This window comes from Maylandia zebra, linkage group LG22 (assembly GCF_041146795.1).
Source record: "Maylandia zebra isolate NMK-2024a linkage group LG22, Mzebra_GT3a, whole genome shotgun sequence".
Taxonomy (NCBI): Eukaryota; Metazoa; Chordata; class Actinopteri; order Cichliformes; family Cichlidae; genus Maylandia; species Maylandia zebra.
In genome coordinates, this window is record NC_135187.1 from 19793172 (window position 1) to 19815371 (window position 22200).

The 22200-nt window shown below is 42.5% G+C and overlaps 1 protein-coding gene across 5 annotated transcripts in view; it reads right to left on the reverse strand.

Moving 5' to 3' along the window:
• elmo1 (engulfment and cell motility 1 (ced-12 homolog, C. elegans)) overlaps positions 1-22200 on the reverse strand; it is a 104397-nt gene that overhangs the window by 41324 nt on the left and 40873 nt on the right. For 2 of the 5 annotated variants that reach the window (XM_023153913.3, XM_023153912.3), the window contains exons 2-16: positions 20003-20154; positions 14111-14151; positions 13867-13939; positions 13721-13771; positions 13451-13620; positions 10105-10140; positions 8311-8410; positions 7658-7809; positions 7467-7545; positions 6447-6488; positions 6129-6179; positions 5593-5715; positions 4937-5065; positions 2764-2868; positions 972-1080 (exon numbers count right to left, since the gene is read on the reverse strand). In XM_023153913.3, coding sequence (XP_023009681.1) covers positions 972-1080; positions 2764-2868; positions 4937-5065; positions 5593-5715; positions 6129-6179; positions 6447-6488; positions 7467-7545; positions 7658-7809; positions 8311-8410; positions 10105-10140; positions 13451-13620; positions 13721-13771; positions 13867-13939; positions 14111-14151; positions 20003-20080 — 1339 coding nt within the window. In that variant the 5' untranslated portion in view covers positions 20081-20154. The remainder of the gene's footprint in view (positions 1-971; positions 1081-2763; positions 2869-4936; positions 5066-5592; positions 5716-6128; positions 6180-6446; positions 6489-7466; positions 7546-7657; positions 7810-8310; positions 8411-10104; positions 10141-13450; positions 13621-13720; positions 13772-13866; positions 13940-14110; positions 14152-20002; positions 20155-22200) is intronic. The other 3 variants (XM_076879745.1, XM_076879746.1, XM_076879747.1) reach the window with 3 other exon arrangements.

Sequence of the window (22200 nt, forward strand, 5' to 3'; positions counted from 1 at the left end):
CAGAGATCTGCTGCAAAGAATCATCAGGCAAACACAGAGTAGAATGAAAGTGATCACTGAAACATGAAAAACTAAAAGCTCAGCATGTTTTCACACACCACCGGTGCCCTGCACTCACCCAGCCCATCTCTCCCGGTCAGGACGTGTCTACAGGTCATTCGCGGGATAAAAGTAGAGCAGGCAGAATGTGACCAAGGTAGGAAAGTCGGGGATAGAAATGTAGCGTTAGAGCTCAGTCTGGCAGAGATAAGAGCATGTTTAAAATAGACAGGGCAATTACAATACGTTTAAAAAAAAGCAGTGTTTCCACACTTTCTTATCTGGTATTGAATCCTAGCTTGGTACTTTTATCGGGACAATTTTCCGACAAGAGTATAAAAAAACAAAAACCTGCACTGCAGCCAACTCCTCTGGAAAAAAAGAATATAAGCAGAAGAAAAGGGCAGATCTGTTTAAAACTGAGCTAAAAATGCCTCCTTCCTCCCCACAGGCAGCAGCAGGGGTCAGTCTGGATTGGAACCGAGACCAGCTCAGCTATTTAAACAAGTAAAGACAGATGAAAAGGGCACATCAATTTGAAGTGGACGTAGGCACAGCGTCTCTTTCTCTGCGCAGTGTGCCGTCCAGAGGCGGCATATTAGGCTGAAAAGGGGCTCCGTGGGGGCGAGGTGCATCACTAAATAATGAACTCCTGGCAGCACAATTACAGGGCATAATGGTTGCTTTCATCTTAACAGTTAGGGGCTGTGTGTACTTGTGTCTCTGGATGTTTGTATTCTTGCACACAACTATATGCATCTCTGCATGTAAAGCATCTTGGGTTTTTTTATGTCTTTATTCAAAGTGTGTGCAAAGTGTGTGCAAAGTGTGTGTGTGTGTGTGTGTGTGTGTGTGTGTGTGTGTGTGTGTGTGTGTGTGTGTGTGTGTGTGTGTGTGTGTGTGTGTGTGTGCGTTTGCTGATATAGACTTACGGAGCTCGCCCACTTTCAGTATCTCGCACAGCATCTTGGTCAGCTCGATGCTGCTGCGGCCGAACGGACACTCGTGTTTGTCTTCTCGACTGCTGTTCTCCAAGACAATCTGGAAACAAAAGGTTATAAAATAAGCCAGGCAAGAAATAAGGACTGTATTTCCTCAGGGCTATAAAACAAAAAAAGACATTTCTGGTGAGTGTGTTGCCCGAAGGCTGAAAAAAAAAAGCAAATTGCTCAGACTAATTAAAAAACTGAATGTTTCCTAATTTACAGAAAATTATTTTTTTTTGTTTTCCATCCATCCATTCGCTACCGCTTATCCTTTTCAGGGTCGCGGGGGGTGCTGGAGCCAATCCCAGCTGTCATAGGGCGAGAGGCGGGGTACACCCTGGACAGGTCGCCAGTCTGTCGCAGGGCCAACACACAGGGACAGACAACCATTCACACTCACATTCACACCTAGTGGCAATTTGGATTATCCAATTAACCTATCCCCACAAACTGCATGTCTTTGGACGGTGGGAGGAAGCCGGAGTACCCGGAGAGAACCCACGCAAACACGGGGAGAACATGCAAACTCCACACAGAAAGACCCCGGCCTGATGGTGGAATTGTTTTGTTTTGTTTCTTTTAATTTTTGCTTCTATATATTTGATAGAAAAGTTCATGATTTTTCACTGTAATTTCGGTTTTTTTTTTTAAATCTATTACTTCATTACTTTGGTGCAGAATGAATAGCAGTGAGTGGTGTTTTTATCAGTAGGAAAAGCCATAATTTATGTCCTCCTTCGTATATTCCAAAGCCATCCAAGGGGCCGGATGGGAGTCTTTGCTGGGCCGATTCTGGCCCACAGATCCTATGTTTGATACCCCAGCTCTATGTGAAGAATAATTTGTAATGTTGCGCTGTGTTCCACTCTGACAGGTTAACTGACAGGAATTAATAGCATTTACTGGGTTTGGTTAAAGCAGATTCACTTGGAAAAGCGAAAAGTCGCTGGTTTAATTCCAGCCTGGGAAACAAATGCCCTTTGGAGTTGTGTCAGGAAGTCTATCCGGTGTAAAATCAAACATTCAGAGCTACCTGCTGCAGTGACAGGTGAGCATTAGCACGCATTGCATTTTTGACACTAATTAGGTGCAGGGGCCTTAAACCCTTTTAAAAGGGTTCAATGTCACACTGAAGGTATTTTACTAATAAACACTGAGGTAGAAACTATAAGTCTTTTTCTTGACCTTATCTGACCCCTTAGAGCTCGTGGATTAACATAAATTAAATCTACACATAAAAGTCATCAGCAAAAAACCCCACTCTAATTACGTGGATGGTGGCAGCACGCCATAACCGAGGCCATCAAGGTCCCAATCATTTTAGCTGGCGACAGTTTCATTTGTGGAATTGAAGGCTGTGTTTTCTCCCACTGTTCGTCTGATAAGGGCTGAGCGGGCACCACTAACGCTTCTCTTTTCCCACAATCGTGTCTAGAAACCGTCACACACATAATGATGAAAGCTGTATAAAATCATGCTGGCTATCATGAAAGGATGACAAAAAGCACTTAATGTCAGTGCAGCATTGTTTAGAGACTGGCGGTGAAAGAAATTAAATACGTTTTATCGTCAGGGCTGAGAAACCTCGTGAAATGCAGTTTTACTGAAAGATGTGTTGAGAACGAGCCAGAAACTTCAGTGACTGAATGAGCTGGAGGGAAGTGAGGCTTTTGTAGGACACTACAGGAATCTCTGTGCGGCATTTGTGTGTGCGTTAGGGTTGTACGTGCGTGCTTACCCTGATGTAAGCGTCCTGGTGGTGCCTGGCAAAGTACAGCATGTTATCCAGAGCCAGCATGCCTGGAGGAATCTGGGTGAAATCCACAGCTGGATTCACATGGTTCTGAGAAAAACAGAGGTGCAGTGTGAGACATGTTTTTAAACACATTTCACCAAATCTTCTTTTTAACCTTTAATCTCTTTGATATAATCGATTAAACATCCCATTTCCCCTTTTCCCCCCCAGCTGAGGGATCACATGCACAACATAAACACTCCTTCTGTCAGGGAGGAAACTTGGAGTTTTAGGGCCGCATTAGTGGAGCAGGAGGTCATCCTTTTAAAGCCCCTCAAAGCTTTTGATTCCATTAAAGACAATGTTAATAAAAAAAACACTAAACAAACAGTAGAAAAGTACTGAGGAGTGTGTGGGTGTGGATTGATCTGATTTATTCGCAGCAGGCTGGCAGTCTCAAATAACCCACTGTAATTAGATTTAGGTTAAAATAATGCAAAATTATAATTGGTGCAGACTTTATTTTTAAAACTAGAGCTCTGCCCACTTGAAATCTGTTAAGTAAAAACAAATACACCACTTGTCGCTGATTATTAAACAGATACATGATCTTCACACTCATGGCTGATACCCTGTAAGATCTACTACAATGGAAACTACTAAAAAGGTTGTTTTCCAAGCCTTGCTAGGTGTTTATATATATATCTGTCTGTTGAGAGTCTGAATATCTTCTACTAGTGTATAAACACTTAAAATATCTTCCACAGTAGGTGAAATGCAAAAGATTATTGGGCTAAAAGTTGACATTTTGGAGATGGATATCGTAGTTACGACACTAAACTCAAGTAAATTTCGAAATATAGTAAGTAACTCTAACTGGAAGCGAAGGGCCATGGGGAAGGAACAATATGAAATACTAACTTATACTAAAATATTCAACAATATTCAACAATCAGACTCAAAACTTTTAAATAACAAAAACACAGGCACTACTTTTAACATCTAAATATTGCATCAGACATGCAGGAAGAAACCGTTTGTGCTGAAAGTCTGTCAGACGTAATTATTTCCAGACATTGCAGACGACTAACAATTAAATGCACAGATACACGCGAAGACGCGTCACTCTGAGAATCTTCTTGACTTTTAAATGTGACGCAGAATACTGAAGAGGACAGCAACAGGAAGACGAGTAAAGGAAGCGGAGGATGAAAGAGAAATGGAGGACAGTGAGACCTGGCTCATCAGTTTTGTAATTCTGCCTGACAGCAAGCAGACTTATAGGCTTAAACCAGAAATAGACTACGTGGCACATGCATATCTAATCAAATGTGAACAATCTCCCAGCATGTCCAACAATATCTACTGCATAGACGTTGCGTATATTAGAAGGTAAACAACTTTTCTCAGGAGTGATAAGGCTGATCTAGAGAACGATGAGTTTTATATGTGTGCACGCGGAGTATGTATGTGTGTGTCTGTGCAAACTGAGGTGCACTGAAAGCAGACTAAGGATTTTTAGGGTGGGTTTTCTCCACACAGTGGAGACAAGACAGGCCAATTTGGCCTTATCTCTACTGAGCACACTGCAGTCGGAGTGTGAATGGGAAGCGCCCCGAAACGGCTCTGGGCTTACACCAAGCCACAGTGGCTTTGCTTAAGTTCTTATGCCATAGTTAAGACTGCTGCATACAACACAAAAGCAACACATGAACACACACATTCCACAATACTATACTTATTTTGGTACATTGCATCCAAGGCTGTACAAAAAACGTAGCTACTGGGTATGAACAGCAAAGCCAAAGCATAAGCATGATGAGTTTATAGTCAGAGGTTAATACAACATGATAGTCCTTTTCTTCTTTTCATTGTCAAAGAACGATGAATCAGTAACCTTTGGGTCACGACTATCCTGTGTAAGTGTGGAACATCCTCAGTTTCTCAGTGAGATCTCCACTTCACTTGTGATATGTGGCTTTCAAAGACCACAGGAGCCAAAATCATTAACTTTAGGAAGTTTGCAAACCAGTGGGTGACATCATGTCAGCTTTGTTTATCTTTGATATACAGCCTGTTATTGCACTAGCTGCGATATGTTTAAAAGAAGCTTTTTTTACCAGGAGGATAACATCAGAGAGGAAGCGGATTAACGAAGCCCTCTAAAAAGACTTACAATAAAGCCAAGCTTTTTGTAGTCGCGGGTGTACATCGACTTGCGTTTCTCAATGCTGCCGCTGTTGTTGGGCTCCAACTCTACGTCGAAGGCGATTCTCCGAAGCTCAAAGATGATGTCTCTCTGAGCCTGCACACACAGAGAGGAATGTTAAAGCGCTGCTCACAAACCCATCAGTCTTTTCTTCCATTTACCACTTTACAGTCTTAAAATCTTTCACCCTCATTCTCCATCGTCTGGGGTCTCGCAGCTCCCTAGGCAATCTGGACAGTAGCCAATTCCCCGATTTAAATATTGAGCCAAAATTATTATTATTTTGGATGCTTCCAGCCCAAACAACCCACGAGCCACTGAACAGAAGATTAATGATTGTAAAAATGGGGGGAGAGGTACAAACACACATGGTAACAGAGTATATACGGCAAAAACAGAGTTTGTACAATTCCAACGAACCTGAAAGTCAGTCTATGATCCATCCAGTCGTTACAGTGTTTTTCTATTCAGGGATGCTTTTAACGTATTAGCAGTCTGTTTGGGATCTTTGTTGAGCTGAGAAATGAAGCCGCTGCAGATGATATGCAAATCTGATGGTAATCTACCTCCCTCCCTTTTCACACCCACCACCACCCGTTTTGATTGACTGTCCCACTCCACACCTGGTCCTGAGGATCCATCTTGGTCATCATGCGGTCCTCGAGCAGGTTGAAGTTGAGAACCTGCAGCACGTACAGCTGATGTGCCATCTCATCATTAATGGGCGTGTTGCTCCGGATCACATTCTGCATGGCGTAGAGGACAAATGGGAAAAGTAAAGGAGAGGGGAAAGGGTTTAGGGTCAGAAAGGCGAGAAGTGGATTATGCCGGAGGACGACAAGATATGACAAAGAGGAATAAGAGGATTTGGATGTGAATGGCGAGGATTAGAAGGCAGACGAAGGAAAAGGGGACGGAGAATGAGATTTCACACAGGAGAGAGATGATGAAGAGACAAAAGGGAACAGGTGTGGAAAAAGTATCCACAAGAGATAACGACCAAGGGGGTGAAACAGAGAAAGATGTGGCAGGTGTCATTTTTGTTACAGAAGAGAAGAGGTTGAAACTCGAACAGCAACAGGGAGAGACAAAGACAGAGAGGAGGAGACAGAGGAAGACACTGGAGGGGTAAAGAGGAGAAGGGTATGGGTAGACTTACACTGAGAATGATGGAGCGCAGCTGTTTCTGGGCAAGAATATGGGCCATCTCCTAAAGGGGGAGAAAGAACAGTGGGGAGGAACAGGGAAGAGCGGGAGAGAGAGTGAGACACAACGCCATATCAAGACAAAGCGTCTTAGGATTGTCCATGCTACGATGAGGAATTAAGACGGGTAAAAATGAAAAATACATAATTAATTAATTAAAAAAGTAAGAAAGCCATCCGAAAAAAAGGAACTTAAGAAGGGATACTAAATGCACTAACTGTTGTCTTCTACAGTGCAAACTACAAAGGGTGCTAATCAAGGGTGCACTTACTGTCAGGGGACAATTTAGGATGTCCACAATGTGCTCATCATACTACCATATCGTGTGCAGTGAAGAAACAAAGTCAGAGACAGAGAGACAGAGAGGGTGAGTGAGTGAGTGAATGTGGAGGAGAAAAAAAAAGTGTGAGAGGAGGTTAAAAAAAACATTTTCTGTCAGCCGAGCAGCCTGTGGCGAGAGGGGAGAAAGGGGGGTGGGGGGCAACAGAGTCAGCAGAACGGGGACAGTCTGGGGGTTTGTAATAATAGGTCTACTGATGGTCGAGTCCTTAACGCACGCACACAGACACACAAAACACTCTTGACCTTAGAGGAAAAACAAAACAAAAAGAGTGCAGCCAGCACCTCACATCTTCTGCATCACGCTGAAATAAACGATCAGGATTAGTGTTAGTTTGTGGTCCCACAGCCCCACGTTTTAAAAGCGGCCTGTTCGCAGAAATAACACAAACACGTAACCTGAGCTAAAAGAGAAACAGCTTGCTTGTCCCCTAAACAGAGTCTTATAAAACACAACATCTTCTCTGAGCAAGATCGGTGACAAAAAGTGTTAAATTGATAATAAACAGCCACACGCAGTCTGTTTTCAGCACTGCGGCGAAGCTCGTTTCGGTCTAGCGTGCCTTCAACTTTGTGCGCTGCGCAGGAGAAAGGCTCTGTGTTAGCATCATTCATTATTAATGTCAGAGCGCATCCCTGGACCCTATGATGCTGGGGCAAGGGATCATGTGATGAGCTACAGGGAAACGCGTGACATGTGTGAGAGAGCGTGTGTGTGTGCGGGAAAGACTGGAGAAATGGGAGCATGGTAGCACTTCTTTACACTCAGGTTTTATTTATTGCACTACACTGCAGATGTTTTATAGTTTTGTATACAGATGCACACCGGATGCATACAAAAGACACAGTTAGACACTGTTAGAGTTGAAAAATGCTGATGACTGCAACATGAAATGATGCACGATACAGTATATGCAGTGTATTTGTGTGTGTGCGTGCACCGCAGCCTCACCTGTCTCTTCTCCTCAGGAGCTTTGAGGAATAAAGCATTGATGACAGCTATAGTGTAGGTCTGAATGTCTTGATCAGTCCTGTGATTAAAACACAGTCCAAATAGGAGGTTAAAGGCATTTATCACTATGAAGCTTTTCAGAAACCAGCGAGCTCGATTAATGTTAAAAAAGAAGAATTTCGTTCACGTACCCCTGAAGATGCGGGATAAGCTGTCCAATGGTGATCTCTTGTGCCACCTTGTGGTAAAGATCCTGACTGTTGAGCACCATGGACTCCAGGATCGCCAGGGAGCGCTGCAGCACTGCCGTGTCCATGGCCGTCTTGTTCACGAAGCTGGCAATCTGAAAAAAAAACAGGGCAAAGCGTTTAGAGGATCTGTCGCAGACACGGTTAAATTTTGCATAGCAATTTTTGATTGAAAATTAAGGCAATAGGATCCTGGAAAAATAGGATGGAAAAGATTTCATAACTTTTAAAAGTTTAAATTCAAACTTAGGTACAAACTCTGAAAACATGTTTTACAAAAACACATTTCATAGAGGTCACAAAGGTAAAAAAAAATAAAAAATAGAAACACTTTGAGATGAGGGAAAAAATTAAACACACATCTCATAATGAGTATTTTTGCCTTTAATGTTTATGTCCTGAAAATCGAACCATTGCCAAACACTTTTATAGACATTGAGCTTCGGGACATTATCATAGGACAAGCTTCATTGCAGAGGCTGTAAATGTCATGATGTAAATGTTCGATCAAAGCTTTATTCAGCGAATAACAACAGCACTCTGAATGCCGTTAATAAATCAGGGCTGCCTTTAATGAAACGTTTTCTTGGTCTGACCTTCTTGATGAATGCCACAGAGAAAGTGTCCCAGGAGACGATGCTGTGGTCCATCAGCTCCACAAAGGCCGTCAAAGTGAAGGACAGCAAGTCTCCAAAACTAAAGGGCAGGACACACAGAGACACACGCAAACCATAGGACGCTTCTCTCTAGCAGATGGCTTGGAGCAGTGTATAATCTGCAAAGCCCTGATGGCTTGGACGGCAACAAGGGGCGAGCGGTAGGCAGAAACAGAGAAAATGGTGCATATGAAAATAAATTCAATGCCGCAACCAGGCTGGCTGAAGAAAGACAGAAGACAGGCGGAGGGGGAGAGAAGAATAAATGGGGACAGAGGCTTGAGATGCAGTGCAGACAAACTGGCCTTCGAGAAACAGCAGGGGCCATCAGAAAATCAGCAGGAGCCGGGCAGCACAGGGCGGCGTTCAATCAGGACCAGAAAGCTATGTTATAGAGTGAAGTCATGCAGTTACACAAATATCAAGAGAAATCAATCAGCTCTGCAAGAGTCACAGGGGGCCAAAGCAAGGACCACATTAAACAGCCTCCACTTCATATTTCTGCTGCATGAACTTAATGAGAAAAAAAAAAAAATCGCAAATGATGAAATATAGAAGCTTTTACTTCCTCATAAATCACAGCAGTAGGAGTTTCTGGAGTTTCATTACCTTTCTACTTAACTTTTACATGAGTTTTGGGATTTCTGGCCTTTTATTAGTTTCACCAGTAGCTTTTACAGTACTGACCTCTACTGCTTACAACTGGCATTGCTCAGGCAAATACTGTGACCTGGCCTAAACGTGTTGCTCATTGTTTATCTTACACTGATTTACTGTTAGGTGCTTTAGTAGATGCAACATGAAAATATAGCAAACACCTATGAGGCTATAGTCAAATACAATAAATGTTTGACTAAAAAATGTTGGCATCTTTCCTGAAACTTCTATCGAGAAGAAAAAAAAAGATACACTTTTTACAAAAGTGAAGATCGCCGTTTTAAACACAACAGAGTGGCATCGACCGTCAAATCAGCAAACCAGAAACCGAAGATAAAATGATAAGAAATGCTTTCAGCACACGGGTCAGTACTGCTGCATGGTACATGATTAGTAACAGTCATTAGTAACCCACAGCTGAAGAATGAAGAGGCCTTTGCAGATGGTACTGGGCATTTTGATGTAGTTACTGTAACTAGTAAATGCTTAATGAAATCGAGGAACACTGAAATTAGAGGATAGATTATTTAAGATAAAGAAAGAGAAGAAAATCTTATTTGACAGATGGATGATGATCCTAATGTGTGATGTCTTCATGTGTGATGTGCTATTGGCTAATAATGTAAAAGTAGCTGAAGTCTAATAGTGAGTGCAGAGACAATCCCCCTCACCCTGAGCACTATTTAGGAAAGAAGACCAAGATTTAATTCAATGTAAGCACCGACTAAAACTAATAAATTAGCTCCGCTGAACCCCAAATGGCCATAGCCATATCTGATCGGGTTTTTATAGATTTCTCACGGCATTACATTTTTAGAAATAAATCATGGCCTTCCAACAGTCTGAGGCAAAGACGTAAGAAGATTATTTTGCCCAAAACCACATGCAAAAAAAAATAAAAATTTAAGTGCAAAACTGATTTCAAAACAGAAGCCTGTAAATGGCTGTGTTAAACACATAATTATAGTAATTCCCCATAAGGCTTTGGGGCCAGAGTCTTCATCATGCAGACTCAGGCAGCAGGTTAGGAAGAGCACAGAGTCAATGACGTTACCCGGGGGGATGGGAGGGGCTTACCATGGCTTCATAATCTTTTGCAGTTTCTGATAGCGCCTGTAAAGAGAAACTTAGGTGTCACAGGTGGGAAACACACAACAAAACCTTAAAGTCTCAGCAGGGAGCAACACAAATCACAATCTTTTAACAATAAGCATCCCTCAAAGAGACCAGACTCTAAGGAGGTCCACTCTCATACACAGAAGAAGGATTCCTTACTGTGCAAATGTAAAACAAGTCTCAATATAAACAACTTTAATACACCGACTCAAAATAAACACTTTGGATCGCTAAGGTGCTCAAAGCATGCCAAGCAGAAACGGCTGACAAAGCGGCTTGCTGCAGACCTAATGTGCCACAGTGAGCATAACGAAACGGAGTTTTGCACATTTCAAAAAGCAGAGACCAACTTGTAAATATGTGACAGGTGCAGTGGGAGAAATGCCTTACGCTAAACAAGCAAAAGGAAGCAACATCTGCAGAGAGTTAACTTTCCCTGAATAGATTCGAGATGACAGGTGCACTCATGAAGTTCAGCGATACTACCCATGTGTGCAAAAATCAGCTAATATGAATGAGGTTGTCTCCATGTGCACCTCTGTATTGCTTCAGAGATCTGGCAGTCTGCTTCCGACCACATGCATCTGGGCTCTGGGATTTCAGCATGGATCTCAAACTTCAGCTTCTGTGTCCAACTGATTCAACCTTTATGTCGTGGATCATCACTGCTAGGAAGATCCAGGTCTCAGACTAGACTAGCTGAATAGCTCAAAGACATTTGATAAGCATGCACTGAGACAGGAGGGCAAACATGGGTATGGAGTGAATTCACCATGAATTCATCTCTCAGGGTCAGACTGTTAATTTGGAGAAATCTGATAGAACAGGATTGGTCAGAACGGGACTTCCTGGAAGCGATCTACAAACAGCAGCAGCCCTGGAAACGAGGGCCAGGTCCAGAAAGAGACAACCTTCATGGGATTTAAACAAGGGACAATTTTTTTTGCTCTTAATGGGTGGAGTTGCAGAACTTCTTAATTTCACCTGATAAAATAAACAAAAAACTGTTTTAACAGTGGAGTTTGATTTCAGTATCAGTGTTCCTTTTACTCTGTAAATCCAGTTTTCAAAGGGATGACACTGCTAATAAGGTACAATTCAATGGAATAATGTTTAGAACAGGTTTTGTGAATTTAACAGCCAAGATTATGCTGGGAGCTAACAAGACAAAAACAGAAAAAACATGAATGACAATATCAAGGTGGCAGCATATGTTAAACCTGGTCAAAGAAGACCGAAGTTGATAGTAAGTCTGGCGGTGTTAATCAGTTTGAAGTTGCACTGTACATTCTGAACGTGTGTCAAACCACAGTATGAGTTGCTCCATGTTTTTGTCAGTAGAGGGCAATGTCTGCCTTAAACTTGGAGTTTAGCTGGGCAGCTGATCTACACATGAATATTGTGCAGCATCTTTGGCAGAAGCATCAGATCACAGAACTGCTCTGCCCTCATGAGTCTCGAGCACAGAGCCTCTTGAATAATTACAGTTCACCAAGTTGGTTGGCAGGCACACTAATGAGTGTGTGTGTGTGTGTGTGTGTGTGAGAGAGAGAGTGTGTGCATTAGCCTCTGATACCTATCTGCATGCCTGTTTCATAAGCTCCTTCTGTTGAGATGGAAATGCAGCAGAACCACTCGCCCTGCTCTCTTTTGCTTACACGCGCCGCTCAAACTCTCAAGCCCTGAATAGGATTTGATGGGAATTTAGATGAAAAACATATTTAATCAAAGGGCCAGGAGCAACAGGAGGAACCTCGGTGCTGCTGTGACAGCTCCTTGCATTAAGATCAAATATTTGCTAATTTGAACATCATATTCAAAAAGGAGAAGAGGCCTCACTGATTTCCTGTCAAGCTGTACCCACAAACACTAGATCACTGAGTGGTTTCTGCTAAGAAAAAGCCATTACATGTCTAACCAGAATTTGAACCTTCATTTAAAAGCAATCATGAGCGTGACAAGACGACACCCGCACAAAAAAACTGCAGTTCTTACTTTGGGTTTTCACTGCTCTTCTGTCGGGACACGCTGAATGTCGTGTGTTTATAACCACGCATTAGGTGCAAAACAACTCCTCGATCTATCGTTTCTCCCCCTGGAAAAAGAAGGGCTGGATAATGGGAATTGCACGAAGCAGAAAACGAGCACGTCTCGCACGGCTGGCCGCTCCTGCCCTCCCTGCCAGTTTGCACCGTCCATCTACTTCTGTGTGATTGCGTGCACGTTTTGCACTCATACTGTAATTCAACTCTTGGTTCTGGCGAGCTCTTTGCACTCCCCACAGCACGCCACTGGCACAAACCCCATCTCCCTCGCCCGCCCACTCCCCTCCCCTGGCATCACGGCTGAGAAGTTTCACCTCAGCGAAAAAAGTCCTCGCTTTAACCTTCAGTTGAGACGGTCTCCAGGGCACTACGCCTGCCCTCCACCCCCCACCTCAACACACACTGTGAGTTTTTGGATGTGCTGAACATGCAAAAGGCAGAGTATTTCCTCTCAGCTGTGTGCAATATCACTATCATGGTCACCAAAGATGAACAGGAGCTGCTGGGCACTGTGTGAACCTGTTCTTCTCTTTGCAGCACAGGGTAGCATTGTTGAACCCGAGGCAAAACTTATGCACAAGGTTAGGGTTTTCATTCAGCGCAAATGTACGACTGATTATTTCATGCAGTGCATATAATGACATTTGCTATATGACCTAATAACATCCGCACAACTCTGCAGCACGCTGAAATAAAAGCGTTCCACATCAAAGGCATCTTCACAAAGATGGCGATGACACGAGACACCAGTAAAATAAATCCAGCTTAACAGAGTGAACTGAGGAATGTCAGTGAATGAGCGGCCAGTCAGCTGCTGTAAATGCTTTGAACTTAACCGGTCAGACTGCACAGTGCAACTCCAAAGATCCCCTTTTATTCTCACTGAAATCGGAGATCCACCTGAATACCATCCAAACCTGCAGCCCTTTTAAATAACGCCGGGGTCTTGTTACAAATTTGTGGTTCGTTACATCAGGCCTGCAAAAAATAATGTCAGCGATATGTGAAATTAAATATGGTAAGATTTGAATTAGGTATCCCATCGAACTGGAGTCTGTGTTTGCTAGTTTTGATGGATCACATTCTTGAGTCAAAGTCTAATATTGCCACATAAATCCAAAATCCAGAGGAAAACATTGGAAGTGTGTACTCTTCCCTGCTCCCTATAACACACATGCACAAACAAAAAAGATGCTGCAGGGGAAAACGGTGCAAACAAGGCAAATCCAAACAGCAAAAGAAACAGTCTTCTTCTCACTTACTCAGTCCCACTTTCCACCATCTGAGTGAGCAGCGAGATACCGTCGAGGTTGATGAACTCCTGGGCAAAGGTGATATCCCGGGACGCGTTAGCCAGGTCCTTAAGAGCCTCCAGCTTGGCGTCCATGCTTGATGACTGGATCCGTTCATGAAGCTGCACTGCCGTCTGGTACTGGAGGGCAAAAGGGAAAAGGAAACAGGACGTGTCCCAGATTGTGAACGATTTCATACGTATTCACAGAATTTGCTTTTTCAAATGGCAAAACACTTACAGGAGAAGTGGTCAAACGAAGGATCGAGCCGTTCTTAATGTCGCTGCGATTCTGTGGAGGATTACAAGGACACAAGCAGAAGTTAGTGTGCACTTCAGGCCTTTATATCCCCCTCTTGGATACAGCAGCTTTGCAGATGAGCAAACCTTTTCTGTGATGTAGAAATTTGTCGCGTCAGCAATCTGCAGAGCAAAGTTTTCAGGGCTCCCCAGGGACCACCTAAAAGGCATTGGATAGAGACAAAATACACTGTGTACTTGGTTTAAAAGTGCATTAAAAACAGCAAATAGAATTCAAGTATGGGGGTAGGGGACAGTTAAATTCTAATCCAAAAGACATGAACTAGTGCATACATTAAAAAAAAAAAAAAAAAAGCAAATGAAGACTTACCCCTCGCATACTTCTTTAATGATGGCTGAGAGAGGCTTTTTCTGGGAATTAAAAAAAAAGGCAAAACTACATTTAGTTCACAGTCTAGTACTGAGTTCCTAAAACAACAGGCAATTCAGAGAGGGCTGCAATTATTTTATTTTGCGGGACTGGCACAATGAGAGGCTGTTCTTCAGGAGCCTGTATTTATCCAACTGCTGATGTGGGATCATCAACCATGGCTGCTGCACCGCTTCATTCATTATTAGTGATTCAGTGTTTCTACAGCGGTGCAGAGTACATCTTTTCAAGAACCACATTTACAATTTCACAGCTAAAAAATTGAATGAAGATTCAATGAAATATACAGAAACCCCTCAGTTCCCCAGGAAGCCTAAAACAAGATACTGTCTAAAGTGAAACAAGTTTCTTAATCTAGATCTGGGGACATCTAATAACAGCCTTAGTATACCAGCAGTGAAAGATTTAGCATTACAAGTCAACTCATGTTGAGGCCAACCTTCCCCCCCGAGGGGCAAAGGCTACACTAAAACTTTGATGTTTTATGATGCTGACGTCAGCCTGCTTTCACAACAACACGCTGATGTCTAACCTTTGACCTATGATCTTGAAGCATTACAAACTAAAATGGAGTATTTTATTATCTTTAACCATATTATTGGATTAAAACTGGCTGTAAAACTTGAGATTTTATGGTGTCATTGAAAAAATTTAATGTGTGTTGTACAGCTCTCTCCATGCCCTTTCATATGATATATTACTCAGTATGGTTTGTTAAAAAAGTTTTCAGTGTTAACTTTGACCTTGGGTGCTAGCTATAAAGTAGCAGAGCCAAATGCTCAGCTAACCTATGTACTCTGGTCCTCCAGGGCCTGGTATATTGTTGTGAAGTTTGAGAACAGACAAACAAACTGAGCCAATTACACAATGTTTACTCATTACGTAGTTGGGGCAGCACCTTTTTTAAATGACTTTGATCAACCAAAGATAATAAAAGTACAGAAAAACAATATCAGGTTCTGAATCAGGATACTTCATTTTCTGCTGGGCCAATTCTAACCACTCTTTTCTTTAAATTCTTCCCCCCCCAAACGCATGAAGATGGATTCGTTTGAGTATCTATATATCAAAATATACGAGCATATTGCATTATTGCTTTTCTGGGGATTAGCCCAGACAGTGAGAGAAGCTGCGGTGATGAAGACAGACAGACAAAAGATAACGATGGCAGGATGGTGGGCATATATGACAAGGAAAGAAAGGCAGAGTGGTGACAGAAAAAGAGGGTGGGCTGTTTGTGAACAAAAGGGAGAAGGGGAATAAACAAAAGCAGGAAAAAGTATGTGAAAAGAAAAAGTGTACGCATAAAAGGAGTTTGAGTCTTTTTTTTTCCTGCTCTCAGTGTACTTATAAAAAGCAATGCAGCTAATAACGAGGACAACAAACAGAGATGGACACAGAAAGATGAAAAATTAGGAGCATGCAAGATGTGTATGAGGAGGGAAGCGAGATAAATAAAAGCAGCGTGTGCACGAGAAATACTAATCAGTGTTAACTTAATATCTGCTTGCTTGCCACTGCCATCATCCTCAGGCTCTGTGGGAGATACAGTATGCTGCTAGGCTACATGCATAATCTCTATACAAACTCACGCAAGCACAAACACTCATAAAAGTACTCGACGCTACAACCACGTTTCTAAAAGTTTTCAGCTATTTAAACCCCATATTTACCTTAACCCCCCCTTCACAACATGTTAAATGTTGCATCAAAGACATTTTTAATCATTTTTGGGAAAAATAAATGCTCTTAGAATTTAGTGCCAGTTACATGTTTCAACCAGAGGCATGTTTTCCACTGTGTTGCATCACTTCTTTTAAAAAACACTCAGAAGGCATTTGGGAGCTAAAAGGGACCGATGCTGTAGCTCTGAAAGTGAATATTTTCAGTGGTGACGCTGACAGACATGGATTGCAGAGAGTCCCTCTTTCATTACAGATCATGCTGCAGTAACACGAGCAGAATGTGGTTTGGCATTTCAGGAATAAGCAAACCCTTCCTAGAAAATGTTGCTCCAAAACCTGCATACGTGCAACGTTTGCATGTCGTCCAAGCCGCTGCGCACTAAGGAGCCATCATGGATGCTGGCTTGTTATTTTTCCCACGACAGCAACTGAAGCTCAGAGGATGGAGCATTCATGATTAAAAAAGAAAAAACAAATCTGATTTTGATTACTTCCTTGCTTACAGAGATTGCAGATGATGCAACTTTAGGATTAAAAACTTCATTGTTAAATTGCTGAATTATTTGGCAGCTCTTGACAGAGTAGTAAAACCCTTCCCATGTTAACTTCTCAGTGAATCATCCTCTCTGGTAAACTCTTTTTATACCCAGTCATGCTAATGTGAAATAAGAGAGAAACACAGAGATGCTTCCAGTGACCCTACTTTATATGTTGCCTATTATGTACCTATAAATACAAGCAGTTCTCCAAGCTTTAAACTGACTCTGTTTCCCCGTCTACCATTTCCCTGTCCAACCTCCCACTACATCTTCCTCTCCTTTACTATTACTTTCAACCCACACGAGCCACTTTGTTTAACTTACTGTAAGCCCAGTCGGGAGTACAGTTCAAGGGTAGCACCTACATAACCGGAATTCACTTTGTACAAAGGTGAAAAGCAAAGCTGTTATCTATAACATCCTATACCACCCACTAGATTTCAGCTCCTGTTACACCACACAATAGTTTATCTAAGGAGTTATTCCACTTTAGCACATTTGGTGGTTATTCTTTTTTTTTTCCCCCTCCGAGATCATTTATATGCAATAAAGCATGACCCGCTAGAACCTGCTAGCCATTTTTGCACATTCACTGAAGGTATTTAGTCTTATTTCACTCAAGGAAACAGTTTAATACATCCCTCTGGACTTTTCTTCTGTTAACCACTGTGCTTAGATGCGTGCACACAAGCACACACCAAAATATAAATAAATGCCTTTATTTTTAGTTTTCTATCTTTTAACCACAGCAGTGACACTAATATAAAACCAATTTTAGCACATTACCTAAAACTAAGTGGGCTGTTAGTCTTAGAGTTTGTTTCTTGCCCCTTTCCACCTGCAAACATTCCTCTCATCCCTCTACTCCACCAGAAACCCCACCACCCAATCCTCCCCCAGTTTCTCTATTGCCTTTCTGATAAACAAAAAGCAATTAAAAACACTTAAAAACAACTGTCTAAACTTGTAGCGATTCCCCCGCATTCCTACATAAAGGTTGGACTTCTGTGCCTGAAGATGTTTGGAGAGATACAGAAATCACAGAGACACACACCGAAGCAGATGTAGCCTAAACACACTCACGCGTGCACTGCAGAGGCGCATATACAAACAGACAGAAATAATAAAAATACACATATTTGTCGGCATGCACATGGATACAGGCACATGCATGCACACACACAGCAAATGAGCATGCACACGCATGAACAGTAACAACGATCCATGTTGCCACACAAACACACCCACGCACATTTTCACATAAGCAGAATTTTACCTGCGTAAACAAAATTTACACATACAAGTTTTCAGGCATGTACACACACATACACACACACTTTCTCTGGGTATCAAAACAGCTCGAGCTGCAGAAGCCCACTCCCCGTCGCATGAGTCAGACAGCCATATGCTGCTGCAGGGCCTATTGTACAGAGGAGATGCAGAGGGAGGAGGAAGAGGTGGGGGTTGATGGTGGAGGACAAGAGAGGAAGAGGCACAGCGCGCGCAAGTTTCGCAGTCACAACAAAACACGGGGAGGAGGAGTGCGAGGGGGGAGCGAACAAGAGCGAAAGCAAAGAAGGACAAAGAGGAGGAAGGCAACACAGAGGTGGAACAAGAGGAAGATGACAGGGAGAGATAAAAGGAGGAGGAGGAGGAGGAGAGGTGGCTTAAAGAAGTAAAGACAGACCTAAGCAAAGCTAAAGGCAATCTACTCAGACTGGAACAGCGCTGCTGATAAGGGGGGGGGCATTTAATACAAAAACCACACCCCCTAAATCTCTACTTAAGTGTTTAAAGCACCAGAAGCACATGTACTTCACAGTTCAATACTTCATTCACTAGTTCATCCATTGAGAAGGGCAGTTGTGACTCCGGTTACCACGGTGACTCATAGCTTTTACAATCATTAGCCCATCTGTGAGTCACACAAACAACAAACAGGCCAATTTATAAAACTGTATGTGCAATCAAACAAAGTAACAGCAAAAATGTCCCCCCCACACACACACGGGGTAGTCGCTGTTTGGGCTAATTATTTTATTAGCATGTAATCTAGCGCTGGATAGACCCCGACAATCTGCCGACATACGGCATGGCCATTATCTGTGGGCTCGTAATGGATGCGAGCTGCGTGCAGGCGAAAGCAGCTGCGACGCAAATCTACACAGAAGTGCAGTTTCAGTTTTAAAAAGCACACACCAGTGTTGTTAACTGTTGAGCATAAACGTAGCAACTGCATTATGTAAATCAGTGGAATATATAGCTATGCACTGATGAGGTTTCATAGCGCTTTAGCATTGCAGCTATTTAATGTTACAGTTTTTAAAAAACAAACGATAAAACCCTCCTTACAGTCGTGGAGCTCCACCAACCAATCAAGTTGCAGTTTAGATCTGTGTTTGTCCAGATGCATGCAATATATCAAGTGAAGACTTGGAAGAAATTTAATAGTGAAAACACTGCAGATTGAAGAAAGAGGAAGACCACAGAGGAGATTCATGGATGTAGCAAAAAAGTTCATACAGAGGCTGGAAGAAGAGGACACTAGGGGTAGGGTGAGATAGCGGAAGAGAGTGATGGTGAAAAGAAGAAACCGAAAGAAGGCGAAGAGGGTCGCAAGATCTCCTCACGCTACCGAGTTACAGTGCAATAATCGCCACAAACAGAACATTGTGATGCTGAACGTCTTGGGTAATGGCCCAAACTGCGTGACATCACAATGATCCTTGACCACGACCATTACTTTAAGTGAACATTTGTGTCAGATGAAGCGAAACTCGCTCGAGGAGTTCCTCAGACATCACAGTCAAAAGAACAGGAGGTCACAGAGACCCTGACCTTTGACAGGCAAAGTTAATCCATTATTCCTTTGAGCTTTTGTCCAAACCTACTGAAATTTCCCTGAAGGTGTTCAAGAGATATCACATAATGCCTCTGACCACAGCTGTGACCATTATGTTTTACATTTTAAAAAACAGCATCACTAAGATTCATTGATATTGTAATGTGACAGATGCATAAAGCTTTAACTGAGTTTGTTTTCCATAGCAGACAATGTAAGAGTGAGAAGGTTGCTCACCTGTTTTGTACATGGTGTTGTGCTTTATACCAAATCTCACCTCCAGTCATATGAATACTTTTTGCTCTGACAGTGAGCTAAACAGCCCAGGTATTTACCCACAAACATCCATATTTTTTGTCACTTTTCTTAATGACAGAGCCAGCCTCTTTGCATTCAGTGAAATTTCTTTAAAGCTATGTCAAAGCTGTGACTAACTGTTAAACATCTTTAATCAAGGCCACATCCTTGAGGCTAATTAGTATAATTGATGGGAACAACGCAAAAGCTGCACCAAGCCCTGAGCACATCCGCCCAGCCGCTCCAGAGAGCGACACCTACAAACATCCAAGCGATTTCATTATATACACAGCAACGGATTACTGCGCAATAATGTGTTCATACAAAACACGCACTGTGATTATGGTTTTTAAATCTGCACGGTGAGCGTCACAGACCCCAAACATTTTTTACTGGTTGTGCTGGATTTAAAGGACAGTAATGTCTGCAGGTGAGATGACGGTGTCTTTTGTTGCACTGAGGCACATACCTGGTCTATCTCCATGAGCTTGGGGAATGCCCCCGGCCACTCAATGGCCACCTTGACAATATCTGCCGGCGGCGGCATGGCTCCCAGGGTGGGGGTGAGAGCCTCACTGCCTCACACCTCTGTCAGTACTGCTGAAGATGGCTCATCCAAACCTGTAGGGTAGAGTGAAGGGGAACAAAAAGAAGCAGAAAATGAGGCACATTAGTCACTGATGTTTGCTTGTGTTAGAGTTGTTGAAATTCAAAGACTATTTTAAGGCCAACAAGGACAGCGCTGAAAAATAAGACACAGCGCTCTGGGGGTGGGGGGGGGGGGGGGGGTGAGCGCAAGCAAATGAAACTCATCTTCAGGAGAAGCTAGTGAACTGCTAAAACCAATAAGATCACTTTCGTATAGCATTTAAATTTTTAGAGGAAGTTAGTCAACTGACCTACTTACATCAATTTACTATAATTTGTGCACCCACAAGAAAGTAAACACTCTGGCTCTTTTTATTTCGTACCAAGAAATCATCTCAGGTAAGGCTGGCCAACAACAGTGGGGGGTTTAGCATCAGTACCAGTTTAAAAACCACAAATACACTGCATGCTGTTCATTAGCCCACAGCTAGGACAGGCTCTTCAGTTAAGAACTATGCTCTGCATGCTTATTCCTGCAAATACTGGCACTGAAAGTCATACGTGAATGCAGTTAAACTTCTATCGCTTATGCAAACTAAGGCAGGCAGACTTTTTATTTGTCCTCTGAGATCAATTTTTCCAGGGGTAGACTAATTTAAAGTTGGAGTGTGGTACATTTACATATAAATAACCATCCAATAAATTCGAGCCCTTGCCAAACAAGCTCATACAATGCTGATTAAGCCTATCACAGCCACGTAAATCTCTCTGTATTTTGTAAAACGGGAGTTTTAAATGTGGTTACTGCAGTTACTTTCTGTACAAGAATTCAGAAGGACGTTAGAGCAACTAAGTGCATTTACTCCCACTGCCAAAAGGGAAGACAAAAAGTCCACACATCTGGATATATTCAAATTGTTCACTGGTGTTCGAGTCAAAATTCAACTGCTACTCTTGGTTCTATTCTCAATTCAGACATTTTTGTCCAGCAGAAAAACCATAAACCACTCAGCAGCATCTTCCTGTGACTCAAGCAGTGGAACAGTTCAGTTTGAAAGTCCCTTTGGACATTTTCACATAATAGTTCCTGTTGCTTTGGAGAGAGGATGCAACTGCCACATTAAACCACATTAGCATGAACATAAGAGTCAAAAGCAAGCGGTTAAACACGTTAGTAGTGCAGAGCTTCTTCCACAGCCCTGTGCAGTAGCACTTGCTTCAAGGGGTATCCCTTCAATTTAGCATATAAAAGGTCAGTTTACTCATTATGGGGCGCATAAAACAACCTTAAAAAGATCTGAGCAATGTCTTCTGTTATTCTGAGTGAGCTCTGTCAAGTCTGAGTAAACTACTTAAGTGACATGACCCAGATATCTTAGCTTGGATGGATAAAAAGACTTGATTAGCTGCAGATTAAAAAAAGCTAAAACAAAAAAAAGTTGATCTGCAAAAGGAAAGCAGAAAAACGATGAAGCACAGATTAAAGAAGATGGATGTTAGTACTTGGCTTGGGGATGGGTCACAACGTAACTGAATTTAACAATTATACCTTGAATCTGTACAAGCAACCATGTGAACTCTTGTTCATAAACAAAGCAAAGGCAAAAGACGTCAACACTCACTCCACTTTCATGCAATTACCCCTACGCTAACACTGAACCTGTAATCCTCCTCCCTGACCCCTCCTCACAGCCCTTCAGGGCACCAAAAACGGCATGATATCTCACATAGGAGACGACAGCCAGATCGACCTGAAAGGCTGTGGATAAGCCAGTTTGTGCTTCCACAGCTTAAAGAAAGGCAAATCAGAGTCACCCGGAACCGTGCGGGGAGAGCTGAGCAAAACCACTTCTGTGTCCTTGCAGGGGTTCTAATGAAACCCGCCAGTGGACGAGTCTCGAGTGGAAAATGTAGCATAGAAATCCGCATAATCAACTGAGGAAGGCATCAATAATTTACCTTCTCAGCTTGTCTAAAAAAACTCAGATAATCCTAGTTCCTGGTGAAGAAGTCTGATTACATATTTAATTTGAAAATGCATATTGTATAATGGCTGGCTCAGACTAATTCCTGGGAGAA